Genomic DNA, 26,743 nt, shown 5'->3' with positions numbered 1-26,743 from the left:
TTCCTCCTTCCGGTGTGTCGTTCTCCTCGTCTCACTCCACTCGCCCACCGACCAGCCTCTGGAAGATGGAGCGATCCGTCTGACAGAGAGCCGCCGGGGTGTCAAACTCCGCCACCTTCCCAGCATGCATCACCAGCACCCGGTCGCAGTCCATGATGGTGTTGATCCTGATGACACAAAATCAACCAAGAGTTTGAACTGAAATGTTTCTAGATGATGAATTAGATCAGTGGTTTTTAAAGTGGTGGCTCCAAACAGCAGAATGGAAGTTATTATTAGTTATTACATTAGATTTTAAAAGTAGATCACATAGAATCATGTGAGTGATCTGGTTAAAGAGACTGCAGAGATACAGTATTGGGGGGATTGTATAGTTTTTCCACATTTCCAGAGTCAAAAAACTGATAAAAACCTTTGGACGAACATTTTTTTAAATGTACTTGATGTAGTCAGATTTTTTTTAAAACAGTTATATTAAAGCTACTACAAACATTTTTCTTGTTTTGTTGATTTCGGGGCAGGAGAAATGACTCGCTTCAACCACAGACTGTGTATTAAGTAGGATTTCAACTTATTTAATACACAGTCTGCAGCACCAGCTCACCATTTAGACTGCTGGAGTCATTTTTGCACCTGCAATTGCTCCTTTAAGGAATTTGACTCATAATATCTTTTTATTTCATTGGCAGAAATGGGCTTCCTTAGTTTCCCTGAAGAATATTTTATGTTTTGTTGATTTTGTAGACTCCAGTGGACAAGAGCAGCAGTGTTTCCACAAAATATAACGTTGAAAATAAAAATCATCTTAATAAAAATCTTCTCCTGCTTCCTTTTAACACACTAATCACTGTAACTTTGTCATTAAGACGTCCTGGAATTTAGCAAAACTAAGTTGCCTGGTTGACTTCAATCCTACGTCTTGAGAAGTGGAACAGGATCGAAAATTGATTGGAAGTTGATTTTTCAAAGACAGTTGCATCAGAAAACCTTTTACCTGTGTGCGATCGTGAGGACGGTCTTGTCCTGAAACTTCTCTCTGATGGTCTGTTGCAGCAGTTTGTCCGTCTTCTGATCCACGCTGGCTGTGGCTTCATCAATACACAGGAGCTGCATGATGGGAAAACAGCGTCTTATGTTCCAGACGGTGTCGTGATTCAGAGCTCAGTGTGTTCATTAAGCCCATGGTGCACCAATCAAACAGCCTATCAGCCAATCAGACAGCGGTCTTCAGTTGTTAGAAATCTACGTTTTATTAGCTGTTATCAAATAACAACAGTCTAAAGTCAAGTGTAATGTTTAATCTAGGGCTGCAACGTCTATAAAATGTCAGTAAATCAGGAAAAATGTTCATTCCAGCTTCGCAAAATCCAAGATCTTGTCTTTTGTCAGTCCAAAACCCAAAGATATTCAGATTTATATGAAATTTAACAGAGAAAAGCAAGAAATCTCTTTATTTGAGAGGCTGAGAGCAGAATTTTCTGCTATTTTTGCAAGAAAAATGACTTAATTTACTTTAGAGTTACATTGAGCAAAACTGAAAAACTGAGCAAACAAATCCAAACAAGGTTGACTTAAAAAAAAATATCAAAATCTAGACTTAGGAGGATCATTTTTGGATCACAATTTAAATTTTTCCTGCAAAAACAAAAAAAAGAAACTATTGCCAAACTTGTTTTCTGTCATCTGGAGAACAACATTTTTAAACCAGGGACGTCTTATGCAGCAGCACTGTCCTCCATCAGAAAGCTGTTTTCCTCACAGATTTAAACTTTTAAAAAAAATTGCGATCCTGGTTGTGGAATTTGGATGCTGCACTTGGCCATACTGCGATTTTGATAATATTACGATTCACTGTGCAGCCCGACAAGGGAGACTTTCATCTTTTTTGTGAGCTGGGAAATGAGAACAGATTTGGTTTTGTAATTGTTCCTCAAATCACACCAGAGCAGAACTACAGGCTGCTGGAAAAAGCTACACACCACTTATAAGGTGTCATAAGATACAAGGACAGATTCTCTTCAGGGGTGTGACTGACTGGCAGCGTTTTTGGCAACAATTAGGCGAGCTTAATCACGCCACAGTCCGACTGTGAAACACATCGGCGTGTAAACAATATGAATAAAAACATGGCAAACTGACAAAACATCATCAAATACGATCAAACACAGACTGAACATGTTGAATCATCTCTGAACGAGGACAGACCGCAGCACTGAACTAAACAGACGCCTGCGTTTGTTTGGCGGATGTTTGATTTGTGAACCACGAGAACCAGAGGGTGCAGCAGTGCAGGAATCACTGAGAACGATTGTCTGAGGTGCAAGAACATTTTTCATATTCTTATATTAACTCTCTTACTTTTTTTATCATATGTAGGGCTCGTATGAAGATGTCACCTCAGAGTCAGCAAACACTCCAGATACCTGTGTAAATTAACCCTTTGTGTGTATTTAAGTGCACATGCATGACACTGATTACTGGGGCTTTAAAAAAAAAAAAGGCTACACTTCCTGCCCTGTATGTCAGGAAGTGTTCATCTACGAAAATGTTATTGAAGAGTAAAAAGAAGAAATTTAAGTCCTGCTTTCAGAGATCCATAAAAGGACATTTATCATTTTACACACTGTCAGAATTAAAGGGATAGTTTTTGTTTTTTCCAGTTGAAAACTGGTCACCATTCACTTCCACAGATTCTGCAACATTATTTTCCTGTGAAACTCCAGCGGTGTTTTGTCGACTAAAAAACTAAACCTGACCTTCAGATAATGAGTAAATTTTTATTTTTGGGTGAACTATCCCTTTAAGGGAGCTGCTAAAGATAGAAAAGACAGCGATATTAAAGCTACTACAAGGAACTTTCATATTTTATTGATTTTGGGGCCGGGGAAACAACCCGCTTCAAACAGGTCGCATGTTAAGTTGAATTTATTGACTCCAACTCACTATGTGGACGGCTGTACTAATATTTACCTTCAATTGGCAATTAATTATTAAAGTTTATGTTTACATGTAGAAAATAATCAAATAAACCAACAAACAGAAACAATCAAATGAATAAACAAATATACCCGTGTGCATGCCGGGTGTATCGTAATGTTCAGACGGTGATCATGGCGAGGACTCGTGGTCACGTACGTCGATTTGGTTCATAAGTCGTGTTTGAAGCTGAGCTGGGTTACATTCAAGACTGATATATTGTTTTTTTTGTGATCAGTTATTCTTTCTATTGAAATTAAGTGATGTGGGTAGTTTTTTTTTAAAGTTAGTGTGTCCTTTTTCTTGGGTTTATTCTTTCAGACAAACTGTCAGAGTAAAAAAATGTTTTTTTGTTTTTTTTTAAGTTTAAAAGAACAAGCACACAAGTTAGAGATAACATCTCAGTGTGCAGTGAAGTGACACAGTCACTTTAAATGCTTTCAAACAGGTTAAGTCTTGTCCGGTTCTCATAATGAGAACAAACACCACAGTGTTTTAAAAATAGAGCAGATTACCAGAGTAAGGAGTGGCAGCACAGTAATTATAATTAGGGCTGGGTTATATGTCTTTTAAATAATATCTCAAAATATTTAGGTTGTTCTGAGATATATTATAATATAGATCAATGTGCACATTCTCTCTTTGTAAAATAACAAACTGTAAATCATCAGATAGTGCAAATGTTATTATATTATAGAATATGGCACATTGTGCTCAATTAACCCCTAAATGGGCAAACACATGTTAATATTTTGCTAAATTAATTAATTGCTATTACAAACCGTTAATTAGCTTCAGCTTTTCTTTCATGTTCTGTGTGCAAATGTTTAAAAAAAATAAAACAACATATTTTTAATGCTGGAAACATTCTGACATTTTATGGACCTGTTTGGTCGATTAATCGAGAAAGTAATCAAGAGATGAAGCGGTGGTGAAAACCATCTGGGTTAGGATTAAACCTAAACACTATCTGATTGTTAATTAGGTAACTTTCTATGTTAATCTACAATAAAACATTAAACTTGCTCATTATAGTTGATTCATATTTTGTACTAATAATCTGAATCTGCAAAAAAACAAACTAAAGTTAAATAAATTAAGTCTAGTGCACTAAAAAGTTCGGCATTTGCCTTCAAAATGTAGTGAAGTAAAAGTCGCAGAAAATTGTTATTCTTAAGTTTGACAATAAGCTTTTCATTTTTCTACAAATGTTTATCGTTTTCAAATATCAGATATCGTCTCCTCAGCCACTGATAATCAGTATCTGCCCTGAAAACACATATCGTTCGATTTGGAGAGTGAAACCTGAGCAGGTGATCTGTGTCGGAGTCTCACCTTGGCCTGAGTCAGCAGAGCTCTGGACAGACACAGCAGCTGTCTCTGTCCCACTGAGAAGGACTTCCCTCTCTCCCCGACCTCAGCATCCAGACCACCTGACACACACACACACACACACATAAACACACCATCATCACTCACATTCATGTTGATACATCACTTTAAAGCTGTTTGGATAAAACTGTGTGAAGTGGAACATCAAATATTTAACAGGAAACTGTTCGTTAAACAAAATCAGCTGCAGGAGAAGAAAACTAGAGGCTGCAGCAGGTCATTTTTTTATGTTTCTTAAAATGTTATCGGTGCATGCCTTACAGTATAGATTTCTGTAAACTTGTTTCTTAATTATTGATTAATTTTAGGCTGCAAACTTTACATCTGGCCTGGAACTACAGATAGAAACCATTCTGGCATATTTACTGTAACATTATTTCATGAAAATAAACAACTAAACCTAACAGTAGAGGCTAGTAGAGAGTCGAGTAAAGTGGCCATTTTTCCTGCATCTGAAACAAAATCCCACATTTCTAAAGTGCCTCCTCTTCTCTGCCCTCCTCTTTTCTTTCCAACCAACAAAATAAATCAAAACAAAAAAAAGAAAAGAAAGAAAGAGGAGGAAAGATGAGCAGATATTATCTATAACTTGATTTCATGCAGGGCTGGACCGGATTCAAACTACGTCACCTGAATCAGATTTGACCGTTTGATAAGATTCGATTCATTCACACTAAACTCTTCTATCAGACTCACATTTTAAAACTTTTCTTCATCATCTGTGATGTGAGAACGTAAGATAAGAACAGGATGCATCCTGCAGCTCATAGTTCTGTTATAAAGTCCCAGCGCACCGTAGAGCAGCGCCTCCAGGAAGTTGCGATGTTGCAATCACAACAATTAATGCAAATTAAGACAATACCCATGAATTCTGCACAGCCTCACAATTTCGTCCGATCACCACAACTTTTCTGCAAATCTGACTAATCATTGTAGCTTACGGTGAGTAAGGAACTAAAATCATACACGCACGTCTCCATGAACCAACTTAATGTTTGATTATTTACTGTTTTGCTGTTTTTTTGGGCTTTTTTGTCACACATACTGGAGACATTTATCCTTTGTTATTGCTATAATTTTATGCTGGTTTTGAGTTTGAGCTCCAAAAAGATTTTGCTTCTTTGTGAAATACATTTAAAGCACATTTTGTTAGAATTTTTTGTAATCTTGTGTCTTGAGTGTGGTTTCGTTCTCTCTGGAACACGTAGCCTTTGATTTTTACTGATTTATACAAAAAACGATTAAAAGAATTTTAAAAAAATTGCAACTTTTTTGAGAATTTTCACTTGTTCCTGTAATTTCTTTGCAGAAAAAAAACCTAAACATTGTAATTTTTAAAGAAAAGCTGCTGTGAAATCAGGCATTTTAAGTTGACGGAGCGTCTCTCCTGCCAGGCTGCTGCAGCGCTGTCAGCCGAAGAGTCAAACACTGTGGACGGCAGCAGAGTAAATCACACCGCTGTCTAAAGTTGTTAAACTGACTTCACTAACAGTCATCAGAGCAGAGAGCGCTGCAGCAGCTAACAGACTGTTTCTATCACTCTTCTCCACGTCCATCACGGTGAGTTTTGTGTCATTTTAAGATTCGGTTTGTAAAGTTTACAGCCCATAATGTTGCATTGCTCTAAAAAACAAAAGCACAGAGATTCAGCAAACAAAATGCAAGAAGACTTGGGGTCTTCTTGACTAATTACCCGAATTATCAAATTGTTACTGTGCAGTAAAACTAAAGCATTCAGATCTTCAGATGTTCTGATCAACAGTCACGTTCTCAGTTGCAGGTGGAGGCTTTAGAACCAAAAGAAACATTCTGTAACAGCTGCTGATCAGGTGAGCAGCCAGGAGTGATGAAGGGTGGAGTGAACGGACACAAACAGACACACCCCGTCTTAACAAGCATCACTCTGCTCATTTCTGATTCACTGTGTCATCGAACCTCATCATCTCACTTCATCACACCGTTTCATCCTCCTCTGTCTCAGTCTCTCACCCATCCTGTCCACCACAGAGCTCAGGTGACACTGGTCCAGGACGTCCAGCAGCTGCCGGTCTGCATGTCGCCCGCACGGGTCCAGATTCTCCCTGATGGTCCCGCTGAACAGGAAAGGGTCCTGAGGAATAATGGCCAACCTGGACCTGCAGAGGGCGCCACAACCCACACAAAGGTGTCAACTTTGGCTTGTTACTGACTGCCTTTTTCATTCTGTGCAGAATCATCTGAACAGTCAGACTGAACTATGAGGTCTGCTTCTCGATCAAAATACACGAAAAACTGAAAACAGAAAGCCTGTCTGGGCTGAGCTCTCACTGGAAGAACAACACAAGAAGAAGGAGGCATTTTCAAAACTTTTAAAACCAAAATTCAAGAGCTGTGCATGTTTTCAGTCCTAGTTTTTCTGTTGCAATTTTGGCAAAAGTTCAGCCAGAGGCAAAGCCACAAATGTCAAGATTTGTATCATTTATTTTCATTATTTTCTCATGAAACGCTGCTCTCACTCGACTGAAAAAACCTGGCACATCTTAAAAGTGCAAGGATTAATCAATTAATTGTTTAGGAATCGATTGTTAAGTTAATTACCAACTGTTATGATAATCAATTAATCATTCTGGATGATTTGTTAAGAAAAAGAGAGGTCTAAATTCTCTGATTCCAGCTTCTTAAATGTGAATATTTTCTGATTTCATCACTCCTCTCTGACAGTAAACTGAATATCTTTGAGTTGTGGGCAAAACAAAACATTTGACAAAGTCATCTTGAGCTTTGGGAAACATTTTTTGACATTTTTCACCATTTTCTGACCAAAAAACTTGCTGTTTCATCAAGAAAATATCAACAAATTGATAAATAATAATCCTTAGTTGGAGCTTTAGCACGTCTCTCTGTTGTCTATCACAGTGTGTATTTTGATGCAGATCTTAAGACGGTGTATTAAGGCCACTGTAGATTTTTTTTTAAATTATGGAGCCAGGAGAGGGAGGAAATATTCTGAGAAAACTCAGAATTTCAGATTAAAGCATTCTCTGAAATTATGAAGTCTTGAATTTGAGGTTAATGCAACCACCCGATGTGGTTCCTTAAAAACAAACAAACATTTTTTTCAGTTTTTTCTCTCTTACAATCTCATTTTTCCCTCATGAATTTGTGAATTTTTCCTCTTATATTTCCCACTTTAATCTGAGAGAATATCCAGGTTTCTTTGCTCATAAATTTATAACTTTAATCATAATTCTGAGGTTTTTCTCTGGATTTTACTCCTTATGTTTTTAACCTGCACTGGCCCTGATACACTGTGAGCAGATCTGGTCCAGAGGCAGGTGCAATATTTCTACAAGATTATTAAATTTAGAGGATTGTTCAGTCTTGGCAGAAGTATTTTCTCTCTGAGTGAGAAAAAATGTAAGAAAACAGAACAATATTACACTCAGAATATTAATCATTGGACCTGAACAACTTTTATCTCTTAAACTGTGTTGATTGATCCATGTTAGCCCACAATCAATAATTTAATCCTCCTCCAAACCCTCCAGCACTTCAGGCTTACCTGAGCTGAGCCAGGCCCACAGTGCTGATGTCCAGCCCGTCCAGGAGAATCTGTCCCTGGTTCAGCTCCACCATACGGAACAGGGCCAGGAACAGGGTGGACTTGCCGGAGCCCGTGCGTCCCACGATTCCCACCTTCTCCCCAGGTCGCACCGCCAGGCTGACCCCGTCCAGAGCGTTAGGAAGACCGTCCCTGTAGGCCAGAACCACGGCGCGGAACTCCAGGCAGCCGTGCTCGGGCCACGCCGCGGACAGCTGACATCAAAACAGGACATCAGAGGGTGAAAGTGAAGGAACCAACAGTGAAAAGAGACACGTTATAACAAATACAGTAAACACACTCAGTTCAAGTTGTAAAATAAAAATAATGGTGGAAGACAAACTTGAGTTTTTGCATTTTATTTGCTGAATATTGTCAGTCATCTGTTAAACACATTCTGTAGCATTAACCTGTATGCAAACTGCTGAAATAAAGTTTGATTGATTGATTAATAAAGCAGGGTGTATACTTTGTATGGGGCCACGGCAACCGACCCAGCTGTACCCTGTCGCCCAAATGGTCACTTCTGGCTCCCAAAAAACATGGAAATAAATTGTCTACATGTTTTAAAGAAAAATGACTCTAAAGGCTGGACCAGATGGGAACCACAGTTGTAGTCCAGTGGTTCCAAACCTTTATTCCTCGGACCTTCCAGTTTGAACCTAAGGAAAGCTTGAACCTACAAAGTAGCCTATTATTTATCTGAGGACAAACAAATTTATCTTTTTAAAAAGTCTTATGCACAGACTTCTGCATAAACTGGAGGGTTCATACAGGTGCTGGAAATCCTTGAAAACACCAAGTGCCTGGAGTTTGGATTAAGGGCTTGAAACTGCATGAAACCGTAATCAGATTACTTTCATAATGAATGGCTGCCTGACTGAACTAGTTAGTTAACGTTTTAGATGAAGAAACAAAATAAGTCAGATATTTGTTGAGCCAGATCGTACAGGAAGTTAATGATTAATCATTAATTGGTTAGTTGCTTAATAAGAATTTAACCAATTAACATGACATTGTTTTGTTTGGTGGAGCCATTCATTAGATGAGGGAATTTTTAATGAATAATAAATTAATATATTTTGTGACACAACTTGAAACACTACACTTTGTCATGTTTTCCTTTAACGTGTCAACCGTCTGTAGAATTCTGTCATAAATCATAATTTTGGTTGATAATAAACACAATAACATCTGATTTAATCATTTTGTATATAAATATATCATTTACAAAGCTGTAAGGTGCTGGAAAAGCTTGAAAATGAAACTTGAAAACGCTTGAAAAGTGCTTGAATTTGACTTTGGAAAAGATGTAGGAACCCTGAAACTGTGATTTTAGTTGACATGTGCAAATCTGGTTTTGAGGACCTCAGAGCAGACTAAGTATTGGGGACTCCCAGTGATTTCCGGCACACCCCTGAGGGGGTCCCCAGACCGCAGGTTGGGGACCAATGCTCTACAGAATTCATGCTGTCCATAACATTTCTTTCACTGCTGTTGTAGAACAGTATCAGTATCGGCTCGTGTCAGTTTGTGCGTCGGTTGTTCTGACCTGTGTGTTCTGGTTCTGCGGCTCGGTGGGAAGGTCGGTGGAGTACTCCTCCGTTCTCTCCACGCTCACCAGCTGCATCTCCGTCTGGGTGAAGCTGAATATGAGGCCAGACAGCAGCACTGTGATGGACAGGGCGTAGGACAGGGACAGACCCACCAGACCTGACGGGGACGACAAACACACCATGGAACCGACCGTCTCATTACTCTGGTGCTCGGCCGTTAAACTCAGCTGCGGACTCACCTGGATCGACAGCCTTATACTGGTGCTGGATGACTGCGATCACCCCGAGGCCGGTCACCACAGCAACACCAATCAGCTGCAGGCGGATGTCCAGCCACTGCCTGGCAGCGTTGCTAAGGAACAGGCAGCGCTGGTTCTGCTCCAGACGCCTGGCGTTCTCCTCTTCAAACCTGGAACAACAAAACAGAGTCCTTTAGTCTCATGTGTAGAGACGAACTCTGACTGTGATACAAAGACAAATTTAAAGACACAGTGGAACATTAGTTAGAGCGATGGTTCCTAAATGGTGTGCCGAGACACACTGGTGTGTCATGAGCCAAATCCAGGTGTGATTTGGTGATACCATACTTTATTACTGCAATTCACAGCTATACATACTGATTTATTTTTAATTTACGATAGCAGTACTTTGTAAACACCCATTTCCCAAAACAGAAGCTAATTCTACACCCTAGAAATAACTCCTTTAAAAATGAAAGTTTAAAAAAATTGAAAAATCTGTACATTTTATATCAGTTATTCAGTTGTTAGCATTTTCGGTTAAGGGAAATGCACAAAATTTGCAACCCTAGCAGATCATCTACAACTTCTGTAAAGTGATGAATTTGAAGTGAAATAAACGATGTGGGCAGAAAGTAATTTCAGGAGGGATTTGATCAAATCGTTCAGGGATTTGGTGTCTCAACCAGTGGAACCTCCAGAGCCACACACACAAACCAAAAGCAAAGTTTAAATTTAGACTTCTTTAAAAGTAAGAAAACAATAAAAAAAAATTGAGCACAATTCTAAATTTAACACACAACATTCAATTTAACATCGTACAAAAGAATATGTAAAAAGGATAACGTACAGTGAGCAGGACAGTAGTGTGAAATAAACCCTGACAGAGTGACGCAGCGTGTGAAAAAAATATTAAATGATTTTATTCATTTAAAAATGATTTTATTGCTCCTCCAGAGTCTATGATCTGAACTGTGTCCATAGCAACAGTCTGTTCTTCATAGAAACGGTCTGCTGTAACTGACCAATTAGAATCAAGTATTTAACAAAGCCATAATAATAATACGGCGTGTTAAGAGCCATTTGAATTGAATTGTTCAAGTTGAGTCAAAAAATCCACCTTTCTACACCAAAACCAAATTATTATCTAGGCTTTCAAACTCAGGTGAAAATGTCTTTTCCATTTGCAGTTACATCCTGCACCTTTTTATTTTGTAATAGTGTGCAGAAGTCTTTGAATAGTTTTGCTAGCTGATAATCCAACATACACCTCCGCCCAGGCAAACAAGGTCAAGTGCAGTTTTGAAGGAGGAGTTAGCTGGCCGACCCAGATCACATCTGATTGTACAGAAGGTAGATATTTACAATATAAAAAATATTTCAAGGTCTTACAGGAAGAGCAAAAAAGTACTCTTCTTTTGTTAATCTTATCATGTTTTCATATCCAGTCTTCAATAATATATGTAACATCATACTTTCAACAATTTGTAATAAAGGTTGAGGCCAAACTGAAACTGTGGGTACATTTTCCCAAATATCAATCTGAAAAAACATAAAACAAGGTCTAAACCTCAATAGATAAACTGACCAGGCTGATATGTGTCCACTCATCAGATATTTTTATGAGCATTTATTTAAGCCTGTAAGTAACAATGAAACTGCAGCACAGATATACAGTCTGAGGCAAAAAGAACAAATGTTCTGTAAAATGTTCCCCTCAGTATATATCTATATCACAATTGTTTAATAACCAGATTTCAGGGATCAAAAATGGTTATGTTACATTTTAAATCCAGTATTTATCAGACTCTACAAAGGTCCGTTTTCCTGCCTCTCACCTGGCGGAGCTGCCACTGGCCCGGATGGTTCCCAGCCCCGTCAGCGTCTCAGAGAAGTGCGAGTAGATGGGCGACAGAGTGAGGCTGCACAGGCGCTTCAGCTCCCGAGAGGTGTGTCGGTAGAAGCGCTGCGTTCGGTAGTAGAACACAGCCAGGGGCAGCAGGGGCAGCAGGACCCAGGGGAGGCCGTAGCTTATCACTACCAGCATCCCCAGCAGACTGAACACGGTGGCCAGCAGGATGTTCAGGATGAACGGCAGGCTGTCGTCCACGCAGTACAGGTCTGAGGAGAAACGGTTCAGAACTCGGCCCATCGGGGTGGTGTCGAAGAAGGTCACTGTGGCCTGCAGGAGGAGGTAAAGAGTTCAACTTCAAATCCTCCCAGGCGGGGAAAGATCAAAGAAATGTCTTCTTAAAGCTGCTCTAATAAGTATATTAATTTTAACAGTGGGTCACATGACTACTTGTATGCACAAAGTGTTGCACATAGCAGCAAACCTCTGCACCAACATCTGCAGTTCCCTCAGTGCTACAGAGATTTTTTAGCAACTTTCAGCTCTTTGTTTTGGTTTTACTGCCCCAAACTTTACCGTCCTGTTCAGCATCACCACTCTCAAAGCTCAACGCCACGACAGCCACTGTGAATTAGCTGCAGACAAAATTAAAGCCCAGCTGGTAAAGACAGACGAACATTTAGAAGCTGAAGATGAGACGCTGTAAACTGTCAGGATGTCAGAACACTGCAGAGCAGCACATTGTAAGAAGGGTTAAATAGTCTTGTTGCAAATCTTTGGTCTGAACTGGGATTAAGGTTCATCCTCATTTTAGCTCTGGTTTGGTCTCAACCAACTTTATTCACAAGAGAAATTTAGCGGGTACAAGATGATTAAAATAATAAATCATCTCAAATGTCTCCTGCATGTAGCTTCATACTGAAAAAAACAAATATGTGAGTGGTAGTGATCTTGTCATTTAACTAACTCTCATCAAGAGAAAAAGTTTATTTCCCAAAATGTCAGCAGTTTAAGTTCATTACATGTCTTGTTCAAGGGCGTTTGTGGCTGCAGGACGACTAAGTTTCACTAACATCCTCCCATCAGCTGGTCTGGAGTTTCATACTGGCAGCCTTTCAGTCGGCAGCCTGGTCCTCTAACCTTCATCCACTGCTGCCAAACATAACAAACACCCAATCTGCTCGGCTCGTCGGCCTCGGGAGCCTGACAGTTGCTCGGGGGCTCGAAGCTCAGATGACGCACCTTAAGGACCCGGTCCAGGAGTCTGTTGTGGATGGCCGTGGCGGCGCAGATGGTCCCGTAGGCAAAGAGGAAGGCTCGGAGGGCAGTGAAGACGGTGTTGGCCACGGCGATGGAGCTGTACACCGTCAGGTAAAACCTGACATCTGAGCTCATGTTGTCTGAAGGGAGTGTTTGCACAGAGGAGGACAGAGGAGACCTGGGTGGGTAGATTTGGGATTTCAGTGAAAATGCTGCATAAAGGTAGGAAAAAATATCAAGTTTATAGACCTCATTATTTTGTTTATTCATCACCAAAACAACAGGCTTACTCTAAAATACTTAATTTATTGTTTCTACTGTTGCCTCTTCTGATTTTAATTATAATAACATTCAAAATTATATGCAGCTAATAAACTGTCACAGGTAACAGCTGATTTGTTAGACTAATATAAAATGACATAACTGTATATCAGTATCATCCTTATCTGCCTAATTTGTACTTTGTTAATAAACCACGCGCTGCTGAAATGTTACACTGTAAATTTAACTATAAAAGCACATTAAAAAATGCTACAAAACCATAATAAACAAAGAGATTTTTTGTAAAATAAGGCACAGTAAAATCAGTGCAAATGATTTTTTCATTTTTTATTCTGTTTTTATATAACTTATTGTGCTCTAAAGTGAAAATTTGGTTCTTATTTGGGAATTCTCGAGGAAAAAATGTGATCTTTTTATTTTTATTTCAGTTATTTTATTTATTTATTTTTTTATCTCATCCAAAGTTAAGAGTAAACATTTAAGCATAAATCTACCATGCTGGAGATACAGACCACTCACATATATTTTAGAAATGCCACAAAACTGTACATAAAACTAGGGTGTGGTATCCCTTTGAGCTACATGGTACTAATTTATCATTTAATTTTACTGAAGAAAATTCACAAATAAGGGATATATATCTGACCAAAATATTGTTAAAGGCTGGTAAAAGAACTATCAACAGGAATCGGGTGAAGTGGATCCACTACCAGGAAAAATGAAGAGAAATATTAGAGGAAATCTACATACTTTAACGGAAAAACTGACGCAGTTTGAGTTCGTAAGAAACACAAACTTGGAGGAAAAGCCGGAAAAACTGTACATTATTCAGGACCAAAAACAGCGATGAAGACTATGGAAAGGACAACAGATTTAGTTGATGAAACCAAGAAAACAAAAGTCGTACTGATCAGACAACTTACATTAATCCTCCGGGTGAGAAGAGCAGCAGCTGAGGTGAGCTGAAGACACCTGAGGAGGAACCGTTTGTTCTAGAGGAACCGTTGTTTTTCAGCTCTGAGATCCAGTGGGACAGCCACCAGTCAGAGACGTTCTTAGAGGCTGAATCACAAAGAAAAACACATCAGTATGTTTTTAAAGAACCATGTGGATTCAGAACAGGAAAAGTGTTTGTTTTTCTGCCTTTTTTTTAAGATGAAATACAGTGAAGCCTGATAATAAAGCAACAACAGCCTCATGAATCATTTATGGTGGACGGTGATTGATACAAATATGTTTTACATCATTCACCTAAAAGCATTTTGTCTGTTTGCTTCCATGGACGTGATTCACTAAGATCCCAAATAAAGCTGCGGTGAGAACAAAGCCGCGAGCTGTTCAAATGTCTGCTCAGTGTCATCACTGTGAACAGAAGCCGAGCGTTCGATCCAAACCTTGCATGAGGAACAGAGACATCAGGATGGAAGCGGCCAGCACTCCTCCCACGGCAGCCCAGTAGGTCTGGTAAACTTTCCACGCCAGACCGCCCACCTGCTTCTGCTCCGCCCCCGACAGGTCGGGGTCATCATCCAGACGTAGATCAGGTGACGAACCTGGCTCCTCTTCCTCCTGCTCCACGCCATCTGCTTTAAACCATGAAGACCAGAGAAAATAATGTTTTACAGCAAAACCTGACTGAAACACCACACTGCAGAATTTACCCAGAACTTCTGAGCCAGCTGTTAAAAGATGTGCAAAGTCCATTTATTTCCAACATGTAAAATATTGATAGGATGAAGTTAAGTTTTCTCAGTTGTGTTTGGTTAAAAAGTCAGTGATCAGCTGGCATTAAGTGTCCAACAAGACTAAGAGTTTACAACACTCAACAATCTGACCTCCTGTGGGGTGTCGGGCGGCCCTCCGACCATTTTCTCATTCACAGTGAAAATAAATTTACTCACGCTGCTTTTCTCATGACGGAGGGACAGATAATGGAATAAATTAATAACAGAGAAGGCTGATGTTTGTGTGGTGGTCTTTCAGTGCAGGAGGATGAGATGGTGAGCTCTGCAGGAGAAAACAACTACGAGCCGAAGTGGAACAAAACTTACAAAGCAATGGGGATAATTCTGATCCCTTAAATATGTTTTTCGTACTAAAAGAGCTTAAATATACCCTTCATTCTGTCCCAGGTAGGAGCAGTTCATGTTCATGCTTAATGTTTAAGATGGATCAAGAATGGTTTATATTTTCTAAAATGTTACTGATACATTTACAACTAAAATCTAAATATTCAATTTATCTGTTAAGTTAATTTGTTTGATAAGTAAGTTGCTTTGAAAATAAAGAATTTCAAAGATGGATTATTAACTGTCCTCTGGCTTCCTGTCATTTTGCAAAAGATTCCTCCTGGGTAAAGCAAGCCGAGCGTCGCTGGTCTACCTGCACACCAGCAGCTCTGTGAGGCCGTGCTGAGGCGCAGGTGCATCCCTACATTTCAATCAAGCAGTTGTGAACATACCTTTCTCTTTCATGTTATGATCATTCTTCCGTTTTTTCGGCACTGCCTCGACCAGAGGAAGGATCTCTGCTGGTGTCCCTGTTTAAGAGCGAAGGAACAGTGCAGATGGAAAAAAAAAAAGCTTGTTAACTATCCAGTCATTTGCAGATTCTACAACAAATCATGTCAGAAGAAATAAAGTATTTATCTGCAACAACTCCTGTTTTGTGTCAACAGCACATCCAGCAGATTTTCCACCTGCTGGAAGCTGACAGCTTATTGGTGATGCAATTTTTAAAAATCATTTTTATACTAACATCTGAGTATTAATGTAATAAGAATGTGCTGTTGCTGAAGCATTAAATTATTTGTTTTAATTTATTTATATTTTATTTTACCTTTATTTAACCAGTCAGTTCTTATTTACAACAGTGGCCTGGAAAAAGGCAAGAGCCTCTTGAGAAAAGGTAGCAGGGACTAAAAGGGTATCAAAAGTTAAAAGACAGCAACACAAACAACACGCATTAAATAAAAGACATATAATCTAAAACACAGGCACAGGCAGGTGGCTGACAGACGGCAGCATCAGGTAATACAGCGACAAAACAAAGTAGCACACACACACACAGCGAGACAGACGTAGAGGGAAACAACAACAGGTAACAGGCACAGCAACAACAGAAAAAAGAACAGGTGAAGCAACAAATAACAAGACAAGCAAAGCAATAAACAGCAGCAGCAAAACAATAAAAGAGCATGCACTGGGCAGACGAGAGCAGCCAAGTGAATCACAAAACAGCTGCATTTATCAGTGAGGATGCCTATAATGTCATAATAATGTACTGTTGCTGAAGCATTAAATTACATCAGTTAAAATTAAATTTAGCAACTTCACAGAAAACATATCTAACTTATAATAATCTAACATGGTAGCAAATCATCTGTGAAGTACTCTTTACCCCTCGGTGAGAAAACTTAATACTGAAGACTGTTATTTTATGATATAATGGACATTTTATGATGTGGAATTATTCCGCTGATTCTGCAGGTAAACCCTGACGAGTCAGCACTTGATGCAGACGACCACATTGTGACATTTCCACCTGTCTGAGCCACAGATTTCTGTTTCTACCTGTCTTGACGATCGTTCCGTTGTCCATGAGGACCACCACGTCAGCTTTGTCCACAAACTCTACGCGGTGCGTGCAAAGGATTCTGGTCTTTCCCCCGAGGAGCTCCAGGATGCATTTCTTCATGAGGTGTTCGGCCACGTCGGTATCAACCGCCGCCAACGGATCGTCGAGGAGGTAGATGTCCTTGTCCTGAGGTGATGAGACAGTAGCATCACATGATGCACCTCCCCTGCAACAGGCAGGACTTTCAAACCATCAACTTAACTTAATTTTCCAAATAAAAACTGAATAAAATCTTTCAAAACATCTACCTGATGTATCAGTACAAGTGTGTCTAAGCTGCTGCTCTTTTTGCATTAAAAAAATCAATGCAATCCACACAACAGATATAAATACACACTGATATCAAATTCTGAAGTGATTTTTATCCCTTTCTCACTATTTTCTGCAGACTGACACTTGTTTTTTTTGGTAAAACCTCCTCCACGTCTCTCTGAGCTCAAAGCAGATGGCAGGTTTGTGCAGAGGACCGACCATGTAAACAGCTCTGGCGAGGGCCAGTCGAGCCTTCTGTCCTCCGCTCAGAGTCACTCCGTTCTCTCCCACTTCTGTCTTGTCGCCATTTGGCAAAACCTGAGGAGACAAATTTTAAAACAAGTTACAATTTTGTTTACTATAAATGTTGAATAATCACATAAACTGTATTCAAAGCTCACTACTCTCTGTTGGAAGTTTTAAAGCAACCCAAACACAGAATAACAGACATTAATCACAGTGATATGTAGGAAGACAAACACGTAAAGGGCGCAGTAATCGTACATTGAGGTCGTCTGAGAGAGCACAGGCCTCGATCACAGACTGGTAGAGGGTGGGATCGTAGTTTTTGCCGAACAGGATGTTGTCCCGTACTGATGCATGCTGGATCCACGGCTCCTGTGATGCCAGACCGAAGCCGGCCTCTCTGTCTGCAACATACACAACTCCACTCAGCCTGCACAGACACGAGGAAGACACAGCTATTTAATCTCCTCTGAACACAACATCAAAGAGTGTTGTGACATTTGTGATCATTTTTAGACCAAAAGTTGTTTTCTTTCCTTGTTTATTAAAGTCACTTTTACAAGGGACAGAAAAGTCTAGTTTTTACTGCAGTTGGGATGAAAAGTATCTAATGTAGTGAATATGTACAAAAAAACAGTTTAAATTCTCTTTTTATCCTTTCTCTCTTATGATCTAAGACTCCACAATGCAAGCAAACCTTAAGAATTAAAGTCATACTAACCTCAATCTCAATGTTTTAAATTAATCTCAGAGGTAGTTTACCTGTTGAGTTCTCCAGTGAGAGCAGCCAGTAAGGAACTTTTCCCACAGCCGACCTTCCCCACCACAACAACCAGAGAGCCCTGAAACAGACAGAAGTCACTATTACTCACCAGACACACACAGAGCAAGATTCAACATTAAAAACATCTTTCTGATGGGAAAAAAAACATTGTTCCTCTTACCTGTAGTGCTATATATCTATCTGGATAGTTTTGTTGTGACTTGCAGAGTTTAGGAGAATCTAATCTTTAGAATATAATGGAAGTAGACGGCACTCAGCTTGTGGTGCTCAAAAAAACAGAAATAAATTTCCAGAAGTGTCTCTTTCCAGAAATCATGACATGGTTACAGTACTCAAGATAATCCACAGGCCTACTATTTTCTTTTTATCAAACTACACACCTAGAGGGAAGAGTGCATGTCTTCATGAACGAGACCCTCACCTCTCGTCCACGAGTAGATGCAGCTTCCTTCACCGCGGTGAAACGGTTGATGGGTGTAGTTCAACAGAAAGAAAACAATCCCTGCGTGAAACTGCTCACTACGAAGTCTGTAGATTATCTTGAGTAACCGGGTCATGATTTCTTGAAAGAGATTTTCAAAAATATTTTTTTGGGTGCTAGGAGAACCACAAGCTAAGCTCCATCCAGTCCCATTATATTGGAGAGAAGGCAGACATCTTGACGACCGATATCTGCAAAACTCAACCTATACCGAAACAATCTAGATGGATAAATAACACTACAGGTGAGAGGAAAAATATGTACTTTTGATTTTGGGGTGAACCGTCCATTTACAGACACAACATTGAATTTTTCAAGCTTTCAATCTTCAGTTGCTTGTTCAAAAATGTTATAAAATACAACTGCCTGTGTACTGTGTACGGATGTTAAAGTTCAGTTGGGGATGCACTGATACCACTTTTTTTCAGTAGGAGTACAAGTACTTACATTTGGGTACTTGCCAATACTGAGTACCGATACGAATACTTAACAACGCCATTACAGTTCTTACAATAACTTTTAAAAAGCAAAGCAATAACATTCAACTTAGTTTACATCTGCCAGGACTTACTGGACAGCGGCTGGCTGCAGTCGAGAGCTGTACTCTGTGAGGCTGTTTCAGTTTTACAAGGACTTAAATGGAATTTTACGGACAGCTGCCAAAGTCACTGTGGTCATTAGTGGATGATGTTGAGGACGAGGCCCTCGTTTACGTGACCAAAAAAGAAGGTAAGCATGGAGAAAACTCCTTGAACTCTGCGTCATGGCGGTTCTTTAGATGTTTACTTGTATCGAGCGGCTACTTTTCGTGAAGTGGTATCGGGCATGGGGTATCAGAGTAGTTTTATGAGTAGGAGTACATGAGGACAGTATCAGACCGATACCTGATGCCGGTATCAGCGCATCCCTGTGTCGAGTCAATTCAAAAAACTGCAGCTCAAGTCTATTTATGTTTCTGGTTCTTTATGGTTTCTGATTTAAAATCAGACTTTTAAATGAATTCCTCTGCACTGGTTCAGCTATAACAGAAAACATGAAGGCAGTAAAGTAATTCTCTGTGTGCTAACAGAAGGCTCGTACCTTGGTTATATGTAAATTGAGGCTGTTCAGCAGTAAACTCCCTTTAGCAGCCACAGTTTCAGTTTCACCCTCCCTGGGACCGTCGGGCCCCTGCCAGGAAAATGTCCCCTGGCTCAAGAGGACGGACGTCTGACTGTCTTCAGGAGACACTAAGGTAGAAAGGACAAGTTTTGGCACAATAGAAATATATATTATTATAGATAATGATACTTTTGTCGTGCAAGAAAAGAAGCAGGATTCAGTGATCAATAGTGCACCTGCTGAGTTTCTTCAAATTTTGTTTTTAGGGAAAAATACTTCATATTGCTTTAAAAAAATAACATGTTAATGCAACAACTTTATGTTTGCATAACATAGTTTTATGCTTACAGGGACGGTTTTAAACACTCAGCAGACAACCAGCCCTTCCCTTCACAGAGACAAATAAATGGGATCAAATAAATACTCTGACCTGATTCAACAAACGCACATCTACAAACAAACCTCAAGGCTGCAGCCTACCCAGGGCGTAGTACGCCTGCAGGTCCTGGTTGGTCAGTTTGAAGAAGCGCTGGATTCGCTCCAGAGACACTTTGGCGTCCAGGATGCCGTTGAGCACCCAGGGGAAAGAGTTGAGAGGGATGATCAACATTCCCACCAGAGCCAGCGTGGTGAAGACCTGCAGGGGAGGACGGAGACCTCTGAGTCTGAACCTCAATGAATCATCAAACAAACCACAAGCTGCAGTCAAACGAAAAAACACACAGTTTTTCAGTTCACTGGATGATCACTTCATGATCAGATCACTTCATGATCACATAACATGGAGGTTTGACAGTTTCAATTCCAACCAAACACTACAGAATATGTGATTTAACTCCTTCGACCAGAGAGGAGAATCTAAAATAAGACTCAAATAGATAAATCGATTATCAAAATATTTGGCGATTAATTTAATAATCAGATCAGAGACTTGCACCTTTGCTGAAATGAAAAATATAAGGTATAATCTCTGAATCTGCTTTTATTTTGTAAATTGTTCATCTTGATTATATTTTTCTGCAGACGGTTCACTGCTCATAATAACAACCCAGTTCGAGTTTTCATTCGCAGGTAAGTGTTGCTGCTGCCAGAGACGTCAACTGCATCACGTTCTGTGAGACAGAGGACCTTGAGAACGAGGTGAGAACCATACAGATCACAGCGGTGCCGACTGTCATCTGAAGCTTCTGTTGAGGTTTTGAATGAAGCTTTGAGTGTCTGTCATCATATTTAATGTCATCACCCTAAAAACTAACAACATCTTTAATTCAAACACAGTGGTTCATTGGATTAAATGAGGGGAGTCTTTTTTCATTAAAAAAAACTTTCTTTAATTAGTATAACTTATTAATAAATAATTAATAAGTAAATAAAAGAAATTCATGTTGTTGTTAGATTGCTGTCAGGCCGTCCTGTTAATGCAGATACTTGCCTCCATTTATGTGCAGAAAGTGGGAGAGCGAACAGTTATTTTGACCACAGTGAAAATGTTGTTTTGAAAGGTGCAGTGCCAACAAATATACATGAGAGGAGAATATTCTGTTATCTGAAAACATGTTGTGATGATTACATCTATCTTTTGACTGTTGGACTTGTTGGACTCACTGGTAAAGTTGTTGGAAATGTCTGAAATCTACAAACTTTACAATACTAATAATTTTAGTATGGTCTAATCTAATAACATGCAAAAAAAAGCTGCACAGCATTCAAGTGAAAGAACCTTTGAAGTTTGGAACTATTTGGTAATTGATTATTACATTTTATTTGAAAAAAACAAATTCACTCTTTTTTTCTTACATCAAATTTAAGAAAAACTTTGTGTGAAACTTTGCAGAAACACTTGAAATCTTAAAAGTACTGCTGTTATAAAAATACACTCCCTGAAAAGCTTCAGAATTTGAGGAAACATGGTTCCAGTTTATTAGACACGCTAAGGTGTTTACATTCCCTAAAAATATTAACTGGAATCGGTCTTTAAAGTGGTTACCGGTAATTTAAAACTGACGATGTCCCAATTATGATATCTGGCTTGAAATATATCACTTTTGCTTTATTCACCCATTTATTTACCTTTTTTAAACTTTTTTCATTTATTTTCATTATTCCTATTATTTCCCCCTTTTTAAATCCCAATTTTATGTATGTTTATTGTCACTCTCATTATTGGTTTTACTGTAATTTCTGTTATTCTATATGTTTTTGACTGGTGACAGGGAAGAGAATACACATGAATCTATATGTCACCACATGTTTCTGTATAGTTAAAAATATGAATAAAAACCCTAAAAAAGCTTCCTCACCTTGGCTGCAGTCAGCTGGTTTCCCAGCAGCACGTACGTGACGAAGGTGAGGATGGAGATGACCACGGGCAGAGCAGCCCAGGTGTAAACACACATGGCGTCCAGGTACTTGATGGCCTTGAGGTGGGACAGCTCTTGTTTACGACAGTCAGCGACTTTCTGAGTGAAATGAGGCTCCCAGTTGTAGAACTTGATGACGCGAATGCCGAAGAGGATCTCCGTCATCAACTGGGGGAGAAAAGTAAAAATTCTGAACTTTAACTTTCTTCCTGGACGAATCCTGCAGTGAATAAAACATGATAATAGTTGCAAGTCGTCTGGTAACCATTAAGCTACACACGATTTTAATTTTCAAAACACTGATAATGATATCTGGGCTGATATTCCCTTTTTACATGAACACTTCACATAAGCATTTTTAGAAAAACATGTTAAAGGGATAGTTCGAATTATTTGAGGTGGAGTTGTACGAGGTGCTTATCAATAGTCGGTGTGTTACCTACAGTAGATGGAGGTCAGTTTGGAGAAGCAGCAGGAGTACTGGTGCAGGAAGCTAAGCAATGTATTGCTATGGATTTTAGCCACCTTAAAAAAAGAAATCAATATCAGTTTAAAATGCACAATATATTTAGAATATTTTCACTGCTTTACTTTGTCATCAGACAGTCTTTTCTAACAGAAACCTGCTGTCATATCAGTCAAATTTCACTCTCTCTAAAGCCACCAGACTCCTTTGGAAAAATATGTAATTTAACCCTGCAGAACAAAGCAGCTGCTGGTCTAAATCTGCCTGGACTGGTTAGTTTGTTTGTGTTATTGTGTGACTTTGGTGTTTTAAATGGTTAGTTCAGATTCACCAAAGTCACATAATAACACAAATAAACTAATTGATCAAGGCAGCGGCAGACCTGCAACTCAAGTGCACTGCAAAGAAAAATGACCATTTTTGCAAATGGAGTCTGGTGGCTTTGAGGGAACAATATTTGGCTCTTATAACAGCACTTTTCCATCAGAAAAGGTTGTCTGATGGTAAAGTAAAGCAGGGAAAATATTCTAAATGTAACGTACCCTTAAACTGATCTTGATTTCATTTTAAAGTTAAGCAGTAGCAGCTTCCATCTACAGTAGGTTAATACACCGACTATGGATCAGTCCTTCATAAATCCCCACTGCAAGCAATCCAAAATATTCCTTTAATTTTAAGTATTTCTTTGGCATTTTTAACTCAAAAGTAGACGCCACAGAAACAAGGGCAGAAACAGGCTGTATGACAGGGAACAAAGGGTTCCTTTACTGGTACAAACCACAAAAAAATTTCACTTCCAAATTTCAAATTCACTGAGAATAAATGCAATATAAATATAAATAATTTTTTTTTATGTATTAATAAAAACTTGACGAGCCAGATCATCTGTGATAAACCAAAATAAGCCAAAATAATGTAATTGTATTATTACTTTTTCTACCACAGAATTTGCAGAAAAAACTATCAGCATTTACAGCCTTTAACAGTTCTCACCTTAACACGGCTATCCTTGTGTCTGAGCATCTGTTTGTTGTTGCTAACGATACGGGAAGCGAGGAACTTGTTGAACGGCACCAGCAGCAGCGCCACACCCAGCCCGCCGAGGAAAGCCACACCCACCTGCAGGTACAGCAGGTAGAGGGTGATAACGAACCGGAACGGTAAGCTCCACAGCTCGTGGAAACTGTCGCAGAAGTTGACCACGCGGTCGGTGTCCGTGCTCATTAAGTTCACCACCTCTCCCAGAGTGAAGCCGGCCAGGCTGCTGCCGCTGACCTGCAGGGCTTTGCCGTAGATGGCCGACACGAGAGCAGCGCGGGCTGACAGCGCCACCTTGGACACCTCAAAGACGAAGATGTTTCGGAGGACGGAGGTGAGAAGAGAGGTGGCAAAGAGCCCCACTGCGCACCAGACTCCCGTGCTGAGTGGAGCTCCCTCTTCCTCCATGAAGTTCACCAGACTGTTGAGCAGCAGCGGACCTGTGAAGCTCAACATGTTGACCGTCACCTTCAGCACGCCGAGGATGTAGTAACGCAACCCAAACGCCTTGTGCAGCACCCTCAGCAGTGTTACATCACCCTGCAGCTCCAGTGGTTCCTCCTGGTAGTGTGAACTCCAGGTGCCACTCTGCAGGTTCCTGCTGACCGGCTGGGGCCACTGATCCTGCCCGTTAGCGACGGCCGCCCCTCGTCTGCAGGCTTCCCAACACTGGTGGAAGTATCGACAAACCACACGAGTCCGAAGCTTCCGAGGGAGGTGATAAACATCGTCCGGTCTGTCCAGCTCCCCTCGCTCCCCTCGTCTGAGGAGAGGAGTCAACCACAGGTAGAAGAGGCGGGAAACGCAGCCGCTCCCGTCCTCTGCCACCATCTCGCCTGTGTCCGGCTGGGTGCTCTCTGAGAGGAGCGGCGATCCGTCCACAGCGTTGACGTACAAAGTATACCCAGCATCACTGATGCAGGGAAACGCAAATGCCAGAAAATAAACCAGAAGGGGGAGCGTCCGGGCCGAGGCAAGCACAAAACGTGCAAATTTAAGAGGTTCTGTGAGTTTCAAATACTCCTGATTGTCACAGTAGATCAATAAGGTGAAGACCACGTTCGGGACAGACAGAAGGACCAGCAGCAGCAGCAGTGGAGGTCCTCTGGTCCTCCTGAAGGCAGTCCTCTGGAGCACCGTGATGGCGCCGAAGTGGACGAGCCAGGCCAGGATGGCACAGCTGTCAGCGAGGACGTCCAGGTACATGTCCTCCCGCTGGAGGAGGCTCACCAGGACGACATCTGCAGTGAAGAGCAGCGCCGCCAGCAGAGCCGACACCCACCTGAGCGTCCAGCCACAGGGAGGAGACGTCTGGAGGAGGCTGCATCTACAAAACAGAATGGATACGAACTTTCAGGGCTGATAACAGTGACAGATTAGTTTTTTAAGCCAATATCAATACAATACCAGATTATTTTTGCAATTGTAAAAACATGAAGTGGACAATACTAATCTGTTGAACAAACAAGTTTATTTTCCCACAAGAAAAAACAGAAGAGTAAAGAACAGATTTAATGCTGACAAGCCTGAGTGAAATAGTATAAAAATTAAATATCAGGGTTAACCACTGACCTCGGAACCAGACAAATCTGAAAGCTCACATTTTATTTGCACTTGGAGACGCATCTGTTTCCTCTGCCATCCAGAAAAAAATTTAGGGTTTATCTCAACCAAAACAGAGCTGGTGATTGTTGGAACAGTGGAGAGACGAACCAGGATGGTTTTGATGAGTTTTATTTTGTTCCTGTACAGTTGGAAAGAAGTGTGTTTTATGATGTCCTGTGAGGCAAAATTCTTGTTTTTGTCAATGGTGTCTGGTGGCTTTGAGGAGAGTAATATAACAACATTTTGTGGTTAAAAACATCATCTTAGTCTTAAACAAAAATTTCTCTCTCTGTGGGGATCTTTTCCATAATGTTGTCAGACACTAAGAATAACAGTCTGAGCCTGTCAGTGGCAAAAACAAACACTTTAAGTGGACCAACTTTCCTCCAGTCCCCAAGGATTTCATTGCATTCAATGTATCCTGCTTTGTAGCTGCTGGCTGAAGAAATCTATTGGACAAAGTCTAAATATTTTTGTACCTATTAACCATTTAGACACCAAAACATGTAGTCTGCACGCTGCAGTCTACATTTAGATTTCTCCATCAGTCAGTCACATGTTTTGTTGCTCTGATTGGTTGTAGGTCTATCAAATTCTGTCCAGAGGCTGTTCTACACCCTCTGGAAATCAAAACGCAATACAAAAATGTATTTTTCTCATCTTAGGCAGGGGAAAACATCAGCCGCCAGGATATATTGTACAAGCCAATAAAACACTCAAAATTTGTTTTAAAAATGTAATTCAAAAATAAGGTATGGAAACACATAATGCTCTTCGTTGGTATTGTTCTATTAAACACATCTTAATTCCCAGGTTTTGATGTGTGAGCTGCCCAGTTGTACCTTTATAAAGCAGACTAGTACCTGCCCACATGACTGTTTTTCAATTTCAATCTCCATGATATGAACTGAAGTCAAGGAAGTAATTTTCTGGGATGTTTCTCAGTATTTAAGGTTATGAAATAATTGTATTCCTTTCTGTATGAATTAACTGTATAGACCAAGGTGTGAATGATATCAGAGCAGAATCTATGTTTTTCTGATATCTGTGACCTACCTTGCTATGCCGAGGTAACAGGCACTGAAAATGGCCATCCCCGCATGGGGCAAGGCTCCGAGGACGAGCTGGTTGAAACAGGGGCTGACGTGTCCATTCTGCCACACGGGGAAAGGATTCTGCCCGTCTGTGTGACAGAGGCCTGAGACCAGCTCAGCTGGCCCGAAGTCCCTCATCCCTCCCCCTATTTAACTGTTGTCATTCTAGAAAATATCTGAAGAGAAACAACAACACAAATTACTAGCTGTAAGGGATTAGAGGGCAGTTCAAGAGAGATAAACATGCTAGTCATTCCTTTACACTGAAAACGGACAGAACTCCCTGCGGTGTTTGTCTGCCTCTGAGTCCAAGATGCGACTTACATGCAGATGGAAAGGTGGAACACTAAAGCACCATGTAAACAAGTAGCAACCTGAGTGTTGAAAACTGCCAGGTACTGTATGCTGTCATCAAAGTCAGAGTGGTTCAGTTATCAATACCAGCATTGGAAATAACTCTGATATGGCTTAAAATGCTGGACTGGCTACGGGTGAGTACACAAGCTTACACACCAAACCAGTACCACAGAATTTATTAGCCCT

At 40.2% G+C, this 26,743-nt stretch overlaps 1 protein-coding gene across 1 annotated transcript; it reads right to left on the bottom strand.

Annotated features, from left to right (window-relative positions):
- Positions 1 to 26,368, bottom strand: abcc10 (ATP-binding cassette, sub-family C (CFTR/MRP), member 10). The gene is made up of 21 exons (XM_084714699.1): positions 26,163 to 26,368; positions 23,457 to 24,828; positions 21,938 to 22,165; positions 20,118 to 20,274; positions 19,617 to 19,765; positions 18,034 to 18,113; positions 17,530 to 17,701; positions 17,245 to 17,343; positions 16,710 to 16,899; positions 15,599 to 15,676; positions 14,532 to 14,720; positions 14,061 to 14,199; positions 12,838 to 13,033; positions 11,582 to 11,925; positions 9,744 to 9,913; positions 9,501 to 9,661; positions 7,910 to 8,163; positions 6,358 to 6,503; positions 4,312 to 4,409; positions 995 to 1,107; positions 1 to 167 (listed from the first exon to the last, which is right to left on the bottom strand). The coding sequence occupies exons 1-21, from the start codon at positions 26,336 to 26,338 to the stop codon at positions 32 to 34; spliced, it is 4,647 nt and encodes a 1,548-aa protein (XP_084570825.1). The 5' UTR covers positions 26,339 to 26,368; the 3' UTR covers positions 1 to 31.
- Between the last annotated feature and the right edge of the window lie 375 nt (positions 26,369 to 26,743).

This window comes from Lutjanus erythropterus, chromosome 3 (genome assembly GCF_056507025.1).
Source record: "Lutjanus erythropterus isolate fLutEry1 chromosome 3, fLutEry1.hap2, whole genome shotgun sequence".
NCBI classification, from domain to species: domain Eukaryota; kingdom Metazoa; phylum Chordata; class Actinopteri; order Lutjaniformes; family Lutjanidae; genus Lutjanus; species Lutjanus erythropterus.
The sequence above is the reverse complement of the archived record's forward strand: the minus strand, read 5'-3'. Positions and strand labels throughout refer to the sequence as shown.